General features: G+C 40.2%; 1 protein-coding gene across 18 annotated transcripts in view; it reads left to right on the forward strand.

Annotated features, from left to right (window-relative positions):
• The window catches only part of USP28 (ubiquitin specific peptidase 28), an 80,636-nt gene that overhangs the window by 30,862 nt on the left and 32,598 nt on the right, over positions 1–17,176 (forward strand). For 9 of the 18 annotated variants that reach the window (XM_032285500.1, XM_032285501.1, XM_032285497.1 and 6 more), the window contains 6 exons: positions 5,812–5,917; positions 6,815–6,974; positions 13,615–13,701; positions 14,392–14,529; positions 15,939–16,012; positions 17,021–17,097. Coding sequence is in view for 14 of the 18 variants with exons in the window: in XM_032285486.1 (XP_032141377.1) it covers positions 5,812–5,917; positions 6,815–6,974; positions 13,615–13,701; positions 14,392–14,529; positions 15,939–16,012; positions 17,021–17,097 (642 nt within the window). In the remaining 4 variants the exon portion in view is untranslated. The other 9 variants (XM_032285502.1, XM_032285496.1, XM_032285494.1 and 6 more) reach the window with 2 other exon arrangements.

Here is a 17,176-nt window from a genome sequence, read left to right on the forward strand (position 1 = left end):
GTTGGTAGGTATTAAGACATGCTCATCTTCAAAGGTAATGACAGTCTTTTACAAAATAAGTTTTTACCTATTTATACTGTTTTTTTTTTTTGACAGCGTCTTACTCTGTTGCTCTGGCATGATTCAGCTCACTATAACCTACCCCTTCCAGATTAAAGGGATTCTCATGCCTCAGCGTCACTAGTAGCTGGGATTGCAGGTGCCCACCATCACACCCAGCTAATTTTTGTATTTTTAGTAGTGACCGGGTTTCACCACATTGGACACTCTGGTCTCAAACTCCTAACTTCTAACTCCTCTGCCTCCCAAAGTTCTGGGATTACAAGCCTGAGCCACCATACCTGGCCTATATTCTGTTTAACAGGGCTTGAGAGTGACCATTGCTTTAAAATTTATCTTACATTGGGAAATTGTTGTTCTTCCTTTTGAATTGAAATACTATCTCAGTTTCCTCCCTTGGGTCTTACAGATGCTAATAAAAACGTTAGGTTAATTAACAAAAGAATGGTGAAAGGCAGAGGGGAGAGTCAAAGGGCTCATCTTAGGAAGGTGGAAATTTTTAAAGAGCTCTGTTATAATTTTTCTTTAGCACCGAAAGTATTTGCATGATCTGTTGGGTTAGTAAAGCTCAGTTCAGAGTCAGTGTCTGTACCTGTCAGGACCCATTTGTAGCCCCCTAGGGCTACCAGCATCAGTCTCACTGGCCAGCTATGTTCTGGGCCTTGCCACCGGGGAATCTCCCCATAGCCTGAGGCAGTATCTTTCTCTTGCAGATGGAACAGTTCTTATTGGCGTTTTGTTCTTGAGAGGGTGGAAAGCGAACATGTGTAGACTCAGCCCATCTCTGCACTGCTGCAGTACCCCCATATTAACTTATCTAAGGGATTTCTTCTGATTGGCATTGACATGCCCTATTTTAATGTGCCCTTCAAATTTCCATAGTGTCATGCCCGATACGGGCATCCCTTTAATAGGCCAGGTTTCCATTGCTCTCCGGCCTGATCATGTAAAAACTGAGTCACTGCCCACTGCCCATAACTGAGTAAAAACCCTAACACAGGGGCTTTTACCGCTGTTCACTTCTTCCATCACTGCGAGAAAAACAACGTGCAGTCAACACACCCAGTGGACTTGTTTTTACCCGCTTTGATCCCAGTGGCATGCTTCCTTCCAAATAGGTTGTTGTCCATTCACCTTGGAACTGCCATCTGTAAACAAAGCAGCTCTTTGTTGGTCTGTTGGGAGCTGTTTATTGGGAAACTGTCCAAGTGTGGATATGATCCAGCAGCTCCTCACGCAGTTCCAGAGTCAGTCCTAGGGGAAAAGAAGCTCTCTGCTACCTGGGGAATGCAAAGACCTCCTTGAATTTTCCAGGTAGCAAGATCCTGTATAAACTATTTCCATTTTATTATGGAACTCTCTTGGGCACTGCCATCCTCATTGAAGTGTTTCTCTGACAGCCCACAAAAAGACAGCATGAGTATTTCAGGTTTCAAGATGATTTTATGTCCTCAATTATAGGGGTAGCTTCAATTAATGTCTCATGGCAAGGTAATATATGCCCCTCAAGTGGTAATTCTCTAGCCCAAAGTCTCAGTAGTTGTCGCTGGGAGGCATTTACAGGCTTTTGCCATGAGCTCTGGTAAATGCTCCGCAATCAGTTTGTCCCTGCCAGCATGTCAACTTCTATGTTGTGTAGGCTCGGGGAATCTTTCTGGTTCCCATTTAGCACATCTAATTATTATTGCTTGAAGAGCAAGTTTACGTGCCTTCTGTTTCACAGGAGTAGGCAGAGGGAATGTTCTCCAGGCAAATACAATATCGATTTCCATAATACAACAAAGTAGAATTGATGGAACTACTTCACATGAAGCAGGTTCAGACATGCCAACTCTCCTATAAAATTTTATCCTAATTCCATCAACCCTTACATTCCTAAGTATAGCCTCCATTAGGACCTTATTAGCAGGTTTTGGAATCACAGTGCATTGGGCTTATGTGTCACAGAGCCCCAGAAAGGTTTCTACTCCATGCCCTGACCCTTTTACCACTGGTGTACTTAAGGCTTTGGGTCCTCAGCAAGGGATTGAACCAAGGAACTCTTGGCTGTTTGTCAGTCTTTATCTTGATTAACCTGCCTCAACATTGACCCACGCAATTGTTGGTCATCTTTCTCTTTGGAGTCTCTGCCTTTCAGCTTTTAAAGTTTCTCCAAACTGGGGTAAATGCAAGAAACTTGTTTCATAGCCCTTTAATGTTGGTTAATCAGCAGAGGTTCCCTTCTGTCCATCCACCTTTGGTAGTACTATATTAAAACCTTTAATCAGTACCTTTAATTGAAAAGACTGTACTTTCCCCACTGATCTACAGTATCAATTCTACATTATCTCAAAATTTCTCTTTCTCCTTAGTTTCACCTCATCAATGTTTTCTTTACTTACTTCCTTAATAATCCTTTAAACATTTCCACCTTTGTCCCTTGACTTTTCCCATCAGCCTTTTACCATACTCCTGTTAATGAACGTTTTGTTTTTATTTGCATCTGTAAGACCCATGAGAGGAAGTTGAGATAGCAAATCTAATAAGGCTTCCAGAACTCTTTCAGTTTTGCTGCAGTCATGTTTTATGAGGGGGTCTACGCTGAAGGGGTGTCCTTAACCACAGCATGACCTAGGTAATGGCCATATTCAGTGATGGAATATCCCTGTCATGATAAAGCCAGTGTCTATTTCATTGAGTATCCATTTTCAGTTCTTTTGTGTGTATTCCTAGAAGTAGAATTGCTGGGTCATATGATAATTTTATGTTTAACTTTTTGGGTAACATTTCTAAAAAAGGACTGTTTATTTTTTTTAAACTGCAACATTATCACACTTTAATCTCTTAATCTCATCAAATACCCAGTGTAGAAATTTCCCTGGTTATCTCATTAACAGTGTTGGCAGTTTTTGTAGGAACAGTGATCCAAATAAATTAGAACGTCAAGTATGTTTGAAGTATCTTTTAAGATTCTCTTTATCTATAAATTCCCCCTTTTTTTCTTGCAGTTTAATATCCAAAGAAATCAAGTCCTTTGTTATGTCAGTTTTCACACATTCTGGAGTTTGGCGATTGTATTCCTGTTTCAATGGATTTTTCTGTCTCATGTCTTTCGTATAAACATAGATGCTTATCTGGCATGACTGTGTCATAGGTAGTGTTGTGTGTATATCTTCTATTGCATTCGATTGAGAAGCATAAAATGTTTGATTGCCCTCTTTGTGTTGTTAAAATCATAATTGTATTTGAGTATTGTCAGCTTAATTCATAAAGTTTCTCACTTAGCATTTTCAGCTGTGGTTGATCGTTACCTAGATTCTTTATTTTGGTAAAAGTAAAAGACAATAGAATGGTAATATTCTATCATAATTAGGATAATTGGAATAGTTCTAATGATAATTGTATTATTTACTTATTTATTTATTTTTGAGAACAATTCTCCAAGTCTTGCTCTGTCGCCCAGGCTGGAGTGCAGTGGTGCGATCTTGGCTGACTGCAGCCTCTACCTCCCGGGTATAAGCGATTCTCTCGCCTCAACCTCCCGAGTGGCTGGGATTTACAGGCACACACCACCACACTCGACTAATTCTTTTAAATGTTTAGAGACAAGGTTTCGCCATGTTGCCCAGTCTGTTCCTGAACTCCTTAGCTCAAGCCATCTGCCCACCTTGACCTCCCAAAGTGCTGGGATTACAGGCGTGAGCCGCTGTGCCTGGCCAGTTGCACCGTTCAAAATCCCACCAACAGTGCACAAAGGTTCCCGTTTCTCCACATTCTTGCCAGTCTTAATATTATTTTTTGATAGCTCTCTCCATAGGTGTGAAATACTGTGGTTTTGATTTACATTTTTCTGATAATTAGTAGTATTGAGTATCGTGTGCTTATTGGTCATTTATCTAGTATATTCTTCAGAGAAATGATTTCAGATTTTTGCTTATTTTTGAAATCGCTGTTTGTGTGTCTCATTCAGTTTCAGGAGTTCTTTGTATGTTCTGTGTATATATCTCTTATCAGATGCATGTTTTACAACGATTTTCTCCCTTTCTGTGATGGCGTCCTTTGAAGCCTAAAGAATTTTTTAAAATCCTTCTTTTTTCTTTGGTTCCTTATGCTTTGTGTGTCATCTAAAATTCCGTTGCCTAATCTAAGGTCATGAAAATTTACACCTGTGTTGTCCTCTAAGAGTTTTATAGTTTTAGCTCTCATCATGAGGACTTAATGCATTTTGACTTAATTTTTGTGTGTGGGGCTAGGTAGGAGTTCAGCTTTATTCTTTTGCACGTGGTGTCCAATTGTCACAGCACCACTGGTCGAAAAGATATTCTTTCCCCCTTGAGTTGTCTTAGTACTTAGGTTGCAAATCAATTGACCATAAATGTGAGAGTCTATTTCTGGACTATAAATTCTATTCCATTGATGTATATGTCTCCTTATGCCAGTAGTACACAGTCTTGATTACTGCAGTTTTATAATATTTGTGGGGTTTTTTTCTTTTTTGTTTTTAACTGCTCCTGTAGGGCTACCCGATAAGCAGTATGCCCAGAGTAGCTATAGATTTATTTTGGGTTTCCCTTGTAGGTGATTATTATCTGTGAATTATGACAGCTTTGCTTCTTATTTTCTAGTCTTTATATTCTTAGAGAGAGAGTCTCACTCTTTCGCCCAGGCTGGAGTGCAGTGGCATAATCTCAGCTCACTGCAACCTTTCCCTCCTGGGGTCAAGATTCTCCTGCCTCAGTATCCCAAATAGCTGGAATTAGAGGCATGTGCAATCATGCCTGGCTAATTTTTGTATTTTTAGTAGAGTCGAGGTTTCACCATGTTGGCAAGGCTGTTCTCATACACCTGACCTCAAGTGATCCACCCGTCTTGGCCTCCCAAAGGGCTGGGATTATAGGCGGGAGCCGACAAGCCCAAAAGTTCTTACTGCCTGGCTAGAACTTCCAAAACCATGGTGAATAAAAAGCAGTGATAATAGATAGGTTTGTCTTAGTCTTGATTTTAAAGCAAATGTATTTAACATTTCTCCATTAAATACAAAAATTTGCCATGGACTTCTCATGGATACTTTTTCTCAGCCCAAGTTTATTTTTTTCTCTTCCTATTTTTATCCTGAAAGAAAGTTGAATATTATCAAATACATTTTCTGTATCTATTAAGATGATTATTTTTTTCTTCTAACTGTTACGATAGTGAATTTTACTGATCCATCTAGTATTAACTCAATTTTTTTTTCCTGTATAAACTCATCTTGGTCTTAATATGTAATTTTTTTCCCTATATTAATTGGGTTCTATTTGCTAATATTTTGTTTAGGTATTTTGCATCTGTGATTATGTGTGAGTTTCACTTTTCTTTTCCCTTACTGTTCTTAACTGGTTGAGGAGTGTGTCCCTATTCTTTGAAATATTTTGTATGAGATTGGAAATATCTGTTCCCTGAATGTTTGATATTTGGCTGACATTTGTGATAATAGAGACTATTTAACCCATATGTGTGGGATCTACATTTGACTTTGTGGAATGAGAATACAGAAGAGGGTATTTGATTCATTTGGTTTTTGCAGCTTGTTATTTCTGTACTGTGGGCTAGTCTAAGGTTCCAGTGTAGCTGAAGTTACTCATTTGACTCTGTTATACAGTAATAAAATTGTTACACAGATGAGCCATTATTGTAGTGAAAGCTGGGGAGTATGTCTTTATCTTTTACTTATATGACACAAGGGCAGTGTTTCCTATATGTAGACTAACTAAATTTCTGTTTATCTTACAGAAGTGATAGACCTTACTCATGATAACAAAGATGATCTTCAGGCTGCCATTGCTTTGAGTCTGCTGGAGTCTCCCAAAATTCAAGCTGATGGAAGAGATCTGAACAGGTTACTGATTTAACTTATAATCCTTACCCCCACATTTGTGTGCATGTCAAAGGCAATAGCTCTGTGAATGCCACTCAGAAATAATTCTGCCAAGCACTTGAATGAAATTTCTTTTAGGATAAATTTTGAATTTGCATTAGCTTACTCTTTGGTTCACTTTTGGAAAAGCCAAACTGAAAGGGGTCTTATTGCAACCTGTGTCTTTGAGTAGAAGTGTGCCAGGTGTTTTAGTTCACAGTTACTAGGGTAAATTAAAAACAACCTAGTCCAGGTATCTGATAAATGTATATTCTCTTTTATAAACTTTGAGGGTTATGCTGTTGCATATTTTTTAATGAAAGTTATTCAACTACCCTGCCTTATAAGTGATCAAGGAATCTATTTCTTTAAACTGGTACTAATTTGGTGATTGTTTGGTACTGTTCACCAATGTCCAGTTCCAGTGGTCGCCTATCAGTTTCTGGACATGTTTATTCCCTCACACTGCTGAGTTGTTTGTTTCAGGGAACATAGGGCTATGTTTTGTGTCCTGGGCAATTTGGAGCTCTTATCTTTAGTACAGTGTCTCTCCTGCCCTTTTCAGTGGCGGGGTCTTAGATAGTATGCTGTGTTGAAATCTAAAACTTCTAATATGGTAGCCTTAAACAGTCTTGAGTTTCAACTTATCATGGACCTTATTAGTAATAATGTGAGTTAAGGAAGGATTAACATTTTTATGTTAAAATCTTGCTTTTCATTTGCATTACAATTTTATAGTTACTTATATAGCTAGGGATTATCTAGTAAATACTTCTTCTGGCATTTTGAATTATCCATGAAAGGTTATAGCATCCTCCATATGCTATATTATTCTTTAACTACTTTCTTTTTTGATGTATGGTATCTTGCACAACATAGGATGCACGAAGCAACCTCTGCAGAAACTAAGCGCTCAAAGAGAAAACGCTGTGAAGTCTGGGGAGAAAACCCCAATCCCAATGACTGGAGGAGAGTTGATGGTTGGCCAGTGGGGCTGAAAAATGTTGGCAATACATGTTGGTTTAGTGCTGTTATTCAGGTATGATATTTTTAAGAGTTAACTGTATCTTTTGGAAGTAACTTTGTAATTTATTAAAGTGAAATGTAGAAACATAGCTTTCAAAAAGTTAAAACAAAGGCCGGGCGCGGTGGCTCAAGCCTGTAATCCTAGCACTGTGGGAGGCCGAGGCGGGTGGATCATGAGGTCAAGAGATCGAGACCATCCTGGTCAACATGGTGAAACCCCGTCTCTACTAAAAAATACAAAAAATTAGCTGGGCATGGTGGCGCGTGCCTGTAATCCCAGCGACTCAGGAGGCTGGGGCAGGAAAATTGTCTGAACCTGGGAGGCGGAGGTTGCGGTGAGCCGAGATCGCGCCATTGCACTCCAGCCTGGGTAACAAGAGCGAAACTCCATCTCAAAAAAAAAAAAAAAAAAAAAAAAGTTAAAACAGATCTATAAAACTGGGGAGTTTTTCCTGTGGCATTATTGTGTTTTGGATTTAGATGCTCTGATGTCTAAGTTGGGCAGTACTAAAAAAAAATCTTCTGTGGTTGTAAATATATCGAATAGGTGTTTTGGATAAGTGTTTAGTGAACACTATATTATAGCAATGAGAGTGAATAAGGAGAAAAGAGTTGTTGAAGGCTATCCAGGTAGGTGACAGTGGTGGTCTGGAATAGAGAAGTGTCAAAAGTCATGGAAGGAGAGAAGTGAATGCATTCTTGAGGCGCTGAGGTAATCAAATCTATGAGATTGGCGGGCAGTTGGATATAGGATACACCTGCAGCCGTTGAGTAAGACTCTGAGGTTTCTAGTTCGAGTAACCAGGTGGATTATAGTGCCATTTGACACTGGAAGAGAAATAATTTGGGTGTGTGTTAAGAATGGATTTTAGTTCAGTTTTTTTGTTGTTGTTGTTTGTTTGTTTTTTTCTTGAGATGGAGTCCTGCTCTGTCGCCCAGGCTAGAGCACAGTGGTGCGATCTCAGCTCACTGCAACCTCCGCCTCCCAGGTTCAAGCAATTTTCCTGCCTCAGCCTTCTGAGTAGCTGGGACTATAGGCAAGCACCACCACAACTAGCTAAATTTTGTATTTTTAGTGGAGACAGTTTTACCATGTTGGCCAGGCTGGTCTCCAACTCCAGACCTCCATTTGCATTACAATCTTACAGTTGCTTACATAGCTAGGGATTATCCAGTGAATACTTTTCCTGGGATTTTGAATTATCCATGAAAGGTTATAGCATCCTCCATAGTGCTGGTCTCCCAAAGTGCTGGGATTACAGGCGTGAACCACTGCGCCTGGCTCCATTACTAATTTTTTAGTAGAGATGGGGTTTCACCATGTTGGCCAGGTTGGTCTCAAACTCCTGACCTCAGGTGATCTGCCTGCCTCAGCCTTCCAAAGTGCTGGGATTTCAGATGTGAGCCACCGCAGCCGGCCCAGCATCTTTATTTTTTAAATGTATTATTTATTTAGTTATTCATTTGAGACAAGATGGTACAATCTTGGCTCACTGTAACCTCTGCCTCCTGGATTCCGGGAATCCTCTTCCCTCAGCCCTCCAAGTAGCTTACAGGCATGTGCCACCACGCCTGGTCAGTTTTTGTATTTTTAGTAGAGATGGGGTTTTACCATGTTGGCCAGGCTGGTCTTGAACTCCTGACCTCAAATGATCCACCTGCGATGGCCTCCCAAAGGGCTGGGATTACAGGCATGAGCGACTACACCTGCTGATCAACTCAGTTTTAGATATGCTGAGTTTGAGGTGCCAGCGTCTGTGTATGCTGTGGTCTTAACTACCCTTCATTAAATTCAGAGTGCCCTTTTGTCCTTTCATCGCATACCTAGCAAATCCTCCAACTTAAATGAGTTGAGTTTAAGGAGATACCATGTAGGCAGATAATTATATGAATTTTACTTGAGAAAAAAGTGCTGGGCTGCAGCTACAATTTTGGAAATCAATGCCATGTAGTTGGTAATAAAACTGAGGGAGTGAATGAATTCACTAGAGGATAGTGGCTTTCTAGAAGTGTCAGTCAGGCATCTTAAACTTACATTGCTCCAATGTAGCCCTTGATGCTCACCCCAGCAGTCTTCTCCATCATGGTACATGGCACCTACCCAGCTGCTCAAGCTGAAAAATGGAATTCTCCCTTTCTACATCCAGCTTCTGTGTGCCTGGCACTGTCTTAGGCTCTGGTGAAACAGCAGTGACTAAAACAAAACAAAGACCCTACTCTCATGGTTTACTTGGGAAAGAGTGGCACAGACAATAAATGAAACATCAGGTGGTAAAAAGTATAAAGATGAATGAATGAGGCTGTGGGACTGGACAGGGTTCAGCTGGAGAGGGCAGAGGGTCAGGGATGGCCTTTCTGATGAGGTGGGCGTTTGAGCAGAGGCCTGAAGGTGGCCAGGGAATTAGCTATATAATTGCATAGGGAACATTTCAGACAAGGAACAGCAAATAAGCAGACTGAGGTTTAGGAGCTTGCTTAATGTATCTGAGAAAGAGCTAAGACAGTGATCCAGAACTGATAGCAGTGGGATAGGAAAGTGATGGAGGTGGAATGGGAGAGCTTGGGGTCATGATGAGGATTTGGGAGAATTCTGGAAATAGGAATGCATTGGAAGATTTGGAGCAGAGAAGTGATCCGATCATACTTCCAGTTTAAAAGATCACTGGCATCTGTGTTAAGAATAGAGTGTAGGAAGATAATGTGGAACATGTCAGTTCTTTCCTATCTGAAAGGAGAGAGACAGAGAAAGAGAACACTCCCTGCATTCACATCCCCCTCAGCCTTAACTCCTGTGGAGGGTGGACAAGAACCAGCAGATGCAGAGGATAGGTGAGTAAGGCTTCTGGGACAGCATGAGCAGACAGCATAGAAAGTATTTCGGAGGAGCTGACCATAACAAGGAAAAGGGCAAGGGAGTAATAGGCAGGGAGGAGGAAGAAATGATAACTGCATATTAGAGTTGAAGTGGTGTCTTTTTTTTTTCCCCGTCTGTGAAATAAGCAGCCATTTTTTGAGACAGTGGAGAAGCAACAGAGTCAGATTTTAAAGGGAGTGAAAGTTTGAAATAGTTGTTGGAGATGGTGGGAAAAGCAGTTGGCACCAGAGCACAGTAGTAGGATTTCCAAAAATTTGAACGTCTTATTAAAATTGTTGACTTTAAATGAATAGTGATACAAAAATGTTCAGTTTCTATCAGTACTTCTCTTGACAGCATTCTGAACCTCTTACATGGAAAACTCAACCCATTTAAGTTGGAGCATTTGCTGGGCATGTGATCAAAGGACAAAAACGTTCTCTGAATTTAATGAAGGGTAATTAAGACCATAATATCAAAGCTAGATGGAGAAAGAAATGAAGATAGGAAGGAGAACTGATGGTTAAGGGGCCAGGAAAGAGATCAATTTGCTTGGGCCCCTGCTGAAGTCAAAGAACAGGTATCCTGTGGGTAATTGGACAGATAACACAAAAGACACGTAATGGTCCCAGAGTGAGATTTTCTGAATATGTGATCTGCGAACTGATACATCTTAGGTGTTGGCTTCTTTTGGGTGCAGCCTGGGATATGAGTGTAGATAGAGATGGAGTGGAAGAATGTGTCACTAGACATGGGACACCCAAGAAGCAGAGAGATCTCCGGACTGGATGGATGCAAGGGCTCTCAGCAAACAGTTGAACACCTGCTCTATGTCTAGCAGTGTTCTAGGCCCTTGATGTAGGAGTGAACAAAACAAAGACAGCTGTGCCCTCATGGAATGTAAATTCTCATGAGGTGAGAGAGAAATGAACAGTAAACTAAAAACTAACAGAATGATGAACTAGCTAAATAAATTGTATGATACATTAGACTGTGATTGATCCAGTAGAAAAAAGAGCAAAGTTAGGGAGATTAGAACTGCAGGAGGGTGGTAACAGGTTGCAGTCTTAACTGTGGTGTTCAGTGAGCCTCACTGAGGTGGGGAAGGGGGGTGAGACTGGCAAGGGAGTGAACCAGGCAGCTACTGGGACAAAAGCATTCCAGGTAGAGGAATGCATAGAGCAACAGCTTCATGGTGGGAATGGGTTTGGTGTATTCAGGGAACATGCTGGAGTCCCATTGGCTGGATGCTAAGAGCAAAGGGAAGGTCACTGGAGATGAGGGTCTGAGTGGACAGGGAGTCTGCGAAGGTCCCCAGTGGCAGACTGATGAACTCTGGCTCAAGTATTAAAAGGCTCACTCTGGCTTCTGTGAGGAGATCAGGATGGAGGGGCAAGAATGCACAGAGAGAGACCCATGGCTGTCATCCATGCAGAGTGATGGTGACTTGGACTGGACTGGTAGCCCTGGAAATAGAAAAGAGTTGGGGTTCTTAGTATATTCTCAAGACAACACTGACAGGATGTCCTCAGGGCTTGGATGTTGACCAAAGTCACCTAGGAGGATATCAGGACTTGGGAGAGTGAGGAAAGCTATTACCAGATGACAGTCTTCAGTGAATTGGGAGCTTTATTTTGGTCATATTAGGGAGGTAGTTACGAGGAGCTGCATGGCAAGTGTGAGTTGGTGGAGGGAAGCTCTGGAAGCAGAGAGACCATATACAGTTACGCAAGTGAGTGGCAGTGGGAGTTGGAGTAGAGCAGCTGATGGGGCGCTGGTAGGGAGAAAGCAGTTAGGTTATAAAGAGTACCCAGAAGCAGAGGCCAAGGGACCTGTTAGTCATTGGATGTGAATGATTAGGAGAAAGATTCAAGGATTTTTCTGCACTTCTAAACTTTGGTGACTGGAGGAGGATATAATGAAGTGATGCAGAGAACACAGAAGCAGCACCTGTTAGATAGATAATAAGTTGGGAGATGTGAGTAGTATTAGCTCACATTTACTGTGATTTTTAAGAACAATGGCATCTTTGGGGATGGTCCGATTTTCATGATGACAAAGAGGTGGAGTTAAGTGGCCAAGCATGTAAAGCCATTTTTCTCACAGTGGAACAGAAACTTGAGAATGTCACAGGGTAGCCAGCAGGGTAGGAATGCAGGTGTCAGGTAGACAGGTGAGGTGGAAGAGAAGAGAGTGGCTCAGGATAGAGCTCACCAGCCAAGTCCTGGCTCCTGAGAGAACTTTGGTGCAGCAGCATGACCTGGTTTTACACTCCAGTCCAGGTGAACACTCACCCTGTTGGCTGAATCCCACCATGGCTTATGCTAGAGTGAAGGAAGCCAGAGAGGTGCACATGGGCTCTAGTCAGATACTGACACTTTGATTCTTTGATTGACATTAATAAATATACCTGAGGCTTTTAGAATACCAAGAATGTGTTTTATTTAGTTCTAATTGCAAAGTTTTGCCTTTTATCTACCTAGGATGCTGCTTCAAGATTTCCACCATGCAGGCCTGAGAGAGTTTTCATTTGAGGAGCATGTTAGGATGAGGAATTATATATTCATACAAGAGTTTTTTAAAAATTAACTTATGAAAGATATTCATAATAGAAAAATGTGATTTGCAAATAATAAAAAGAATCCCTCTCTTCAATTCTACTAGCCAGGGATATCTGCTGTTAAACTTTTAAAAAATACATTATTATGACAAAGAGTGGAGAATAGTCAACACTGCTGTACTCACCACCTGGCTTAAAAAATTAACATTCAAATTTCTGTTCTGTTGAGTCCCTGTTGTGACATCATCCCTTTCCCACAGACATAACCACACATGTATGTATCCCCAAACAATATGTAGTATTGTTTTACATGTTACTAATCTTAATATAAGCAGTATAATACTTTTTTTTTTTTTTGAGACCGAGTCTCACTCTGTTGCCCAGGCTTCAGTGCAGTGGTGCAGTCTCGGCTTACTGCAACCTCTGCCTCCTGGGTTCAAGCAATCTTACTGCCTCAGTCTCCCGAGTAGCTGGAAACAGGTACCCTCCACCATGCCCAGCTAACATTTTTTGTATTTTTAGTAGAGATGGGGTTTCACCATATTGGCCAGGCTGGTCTCAAACTCCTGACCTTGTGATTCTCATGCCTCAGCCTCCCAAAGTGCCAGGATTATAGGCGTGAGCCACTGTACCTGGCCAGTATAATACTTTTTTCTGTAACTTTTTTCACTCAAAATATATTTTTGAGGTTTATCCATGTTGATACAATTAGCTCTTGTTGTTTTTTTTTTTTTTTCCATTTTCCCTGCTATATAGTAACTCATTTTATAAATACGTTTTACAGTATTATCTCAATGACTACTTAATAGTCTATTGTATAAATGTGGTACAGTTTATTTAAACTACGGCCAAGCATGGTGGCTCATGTCTATAATCTCAGCACTTTGGGAGGCCAAAGCAGGCAGATCACTTGAGCTCAGAAATTTGAAACCAGCCTGGGCAACATAGAAGTCCCTGTCTCTACAAAAGCAAAAGCAAAACAAAACAAAACAAAACAAAAACTACTCCTTTTGCTAGACATTAGGTTGTTTCTATTTTTTATCTAAAAGTATTAGTATTATTTTAGCTAATTTTTTTGTGCACAACCATTATTTCCTTAGAAATAATATAAGTTGAATTGCTAGATTGATAGTTTTGCATACTTTTAAATATGAAATAAAATATTTAAAGTGAAAAATATATACATTGCTGCAGTTACTTTGAGGAAAGGCTATGAATCCCTTTCTTTCTTTATTTCAGTCTCTCTTTCAATTGTCTGAATTTCGAAGACTTGTTCTCAGCTATAGTCTGCCACAAAATGTACTTGAAAATTGTCGAAGTCACACAGTAAGTTGGTATCGAGGAATTTCTTCACTGTTGATTAGTCACTTTTACCCCCAGGGCTTCTAGATTTTTTCCTAAAGCTGATATCCATGATACTCTTTGGCTTGTGCTAATACTTTCTACATGCCTTTTCTTTTTCTACGTGCCTTTTCTTTTTTTGGGGTAACATATAAGGGTATGCAAAATGTAAAATCAAGTAGGAATAAAATGAGAAAACTGGCTCCAAGAATATGTGGGTGGGAGATCCCGAATACCTGTGTTTGTTGTATCCTTTCTCTTCCTGAGCTGCTTAGGCCATGTGATGCTGGAGAGATACCTTGATGCCAGAGACCTGAACCTTCTTAGTCTGTTTTATTCTTTTTTTGCCAAAGGTCGATCCTCCTCCCAGCAATTTAACCCTTCCCAGGATTTCACCTTGGTGCAATGCCTTTTCCTCTTTAGAGGGAGGGCAGCAGCTTCAGAAAGTGGGCATTTCTGTTTTCTAATAGTGCTGTCTCTGGTTTCTACATAGTTATTTTTCAGTTTAGAGTACAGTCCTTACCAGAGTCACTGTAACATATGTAGCCCTGTAACTTTTACTTAGATCTAGATAAATATAAATGGGGGCATGATTATTGACAACTTTTTTTCCTTTATATGTTCTAATTTTCTAAATGAGCTGTTCTAAGAGTACATGTGCTGTGTTTTCTACAGGAAAAGAGAAATATCATGTTTATGCAAGAGCTTCAGTATTTGTTTGCTTTAATGATGGGATCAAATAGAAAATTTGTAGACCCGTCTGCAGCCCTGGATCTATTAAAGGGAGCATTCCGATCATCTGAGGAACAGCAGGTATCAAAGAAGCCTTGCTCTTGAGTTCGAAGTCATGCCTTGTCAATATTAATGTGGTACTGCTTTATTTCAACTGCATAACAAGTTGTGAACATGACTAAGTAGGACTAGGAGCACCTGTTTCTGACTTTTATTTTGCCTACAGAACAGGTGGTGAGAGGGAAAGCAGATGTGTATGTGAGAGAGATTGTGCGTGTGTTGCACGGGGTCTGGCAGTTGTAAAGAGAAGAAATAGTAGTAGAAAGAATATAGAATTATACGGGGGTTATTGATGTAGAAAAGGAGGAGTTTGGAAAATACCTCAATGAGCTATAACAAAAGGGATACCAAGCAAAGTAGTCCTTTGTCTGCACCTTTGTCTTGGAATGGTCCAGATGGAAATCCTAGTTTTAAAACTAAATCTGAGCTCAGGAGCTTTTCTCAGCAACTTCTCTCTTTTAGACTTTTCTTTCTCCACCTGCTGTTAAAAAATAGCTGGGCATGGTGGTACACGCCTGTGGTCCCAGTTACTTGGGAGGCGGAGGTGGGAGGATCCCTGGAGCCCAGGACTTTGAGGCTGCAATAAATTGTGATTGCGCTACTGTACTGCAGCCTGGGTGACAGAGTGAGACCCCATCTCTGAAAAAATAATTTAAAAACAAAAACAAAGCTGTCACTGATTAGATCAGCTTCTTGCTCATATAATTTTTTTCTTTCTCTGTTTGAAAGTCCTACAGTTCTATAAAATTCTCAAAACATTTCTTTCTTTATACAGATCTCTATATTGTTCTAGAGAACTATAGTCTATTCCTTGGGCCTTCTTCTTAAAAAGGCCTACTTGGGAGATTTTGTTTCTTTTTCTTTCTTTGTCATAAATAGATGTGGCTGGAAGTAGTAGAGTTCCAACCTCCTTCTAGCTACAACTTAGAGATTGCTTAATGTACCTTTTTTAAATCTGGGTTTCAGTGTTCGTATATCTTCATGATATTCGGCCTCCAAAAATGCTTTTAGGTTGGGCACAGTAGCTAATGCCTGTAAACCCAGCACTTTGGGAGGACAAGGTGGGTGGATCATTTGAGGTCAGGAGTTGAAGACCAGCTTGGCCAGCATGGTGAAACCCCATTTGTACTAAAAATACAAAAATCAGCTGGGCATGGTGGCATGTGCCTGTAATCCCAGCTACTTGGGAGGCTGAGGCAGGAGAATCATTTGAGCCTGGGAGGCGGAGGTTGCCGTGAGCTGAGATCACGCCACTGCACTCCAATCTGAGCAACAGAGTGAGACCCTGTCTCAGAAAAAGAAAAAAGAAAAAAAAAAAAAAAAGAAATGCTTTTATAGTAGTAGAATCTTAATTCATTGGTGGGATAAGGATAAATTTTCATTTCTTAGTATTGCGTCTAACTTTTATGCAATTTGTGCCTCTCTTATAGCAAGATGTGAGTGAATTCACACACAAGCTCCTGGATTGGCTAGAGGACGCATTCCAGCTAGCTGTTAATGTTAAGTGAGTGTTGAGGGTTTGTTTGTACATCCTTCCGACTCACAGTGGGCCAGTGAGAATTATACGCTGGAAAGTTACTCTCCTTAAGTAGAAATTGCTGGTTTTGAACCATATCTCCTGGGATAGCCACTGAGGTAGTACACTCATGGTATATCCCTGCCGCCTTCAGCTTTCCCCTCTACGGATATAGGGATATAGCAATCATCTTACCCTGCAGCTTTTTTTTTTTTTTTTAACTAAAGAACCATAATTGTTAACTTTGTTAAACTCAGCATGTGCTGTAAAAATGTGTTTGTAAAAAGGTCAAATCAATCTCTGTTGTGAACATGGTGGTATAATATGAATACTTAAATTTAATCTAAGATCCTTTTTGAGATCTACTTAGAATGTGTAGAGAAAAGGTTATGGTCGTTTCAGTCACTGAGAGAAGTGAAATTCAGGGCACAGAATGTGGATATCCCTCTGAGAAATCTGTGTTTTAAATCATTTCAATTCTAGGTAGAAGACTTATAACTATGAAATGGTTTTGCAAACAGCAACTTAACATAGTTAACAATTTAAGATGGACTTGTAAGAAGAAACTTTTTATTCTATTATGCTAGGGAGAAAAGTTTTTTGTATTTATTTGTAAAACTACACAAGAGAGTTCATTCTTACCTTTATACTACTTCTATACCTTGTGTACATCTATCATTGGATATAGATGTATATAGTGAAAGCATACAAATACCTGTATTTGTCTGCAAGTATGACTCTGCTATTAGGCTTTAATTTCTTTAAGTCCAGGGATTGTGCCTTCTTGTCTTTGAGTCTTCAGAGTTTAGCACAATGCTAGGAAGAAAGTGTTCAATAAATATTTGAACTGAACTAATAGTTGCTTATTTAGATCATACCTGGCTCTTTGGGGTTTGATGAAAATGCACTATTTTTGTTTTTGAATGATGCTTGGATTTTATGTAGCACATATCTTAATCCAAACAATCCAGAATTGTCTCCTTTTCCTAAAAGCAGCAGTCCCAGGAACAAATCTGAAAATCCAATGGTGCAGCTCTTCTATGGTACTTTCCTGACTGAAGGGGTTCGTGAAGGTAAATTCTCTGCTCTGAATTTTAATTCTAGACCTGTGATCATATCTTTATTACTGTGTCCCTTTGAGGAGACAGTATA

The sequence above is a fragment of the Sapajus apella genome, unplaced genomic scaffold (genome assembly GCF_009761245.1).
Source record: "Sapajus apella isolate SASKATOON/1434 unplaced genomic scaffold, GSC_monkey_1.0 scaffold16, whole genome shotgun sequence".
In the NCBI taxonomy this organism is placed as follows: Eukaryota; Metazoa; Chordata; class Mammalia; order Primates; family Cebidae; genus Sapajus; species Sapajus apella.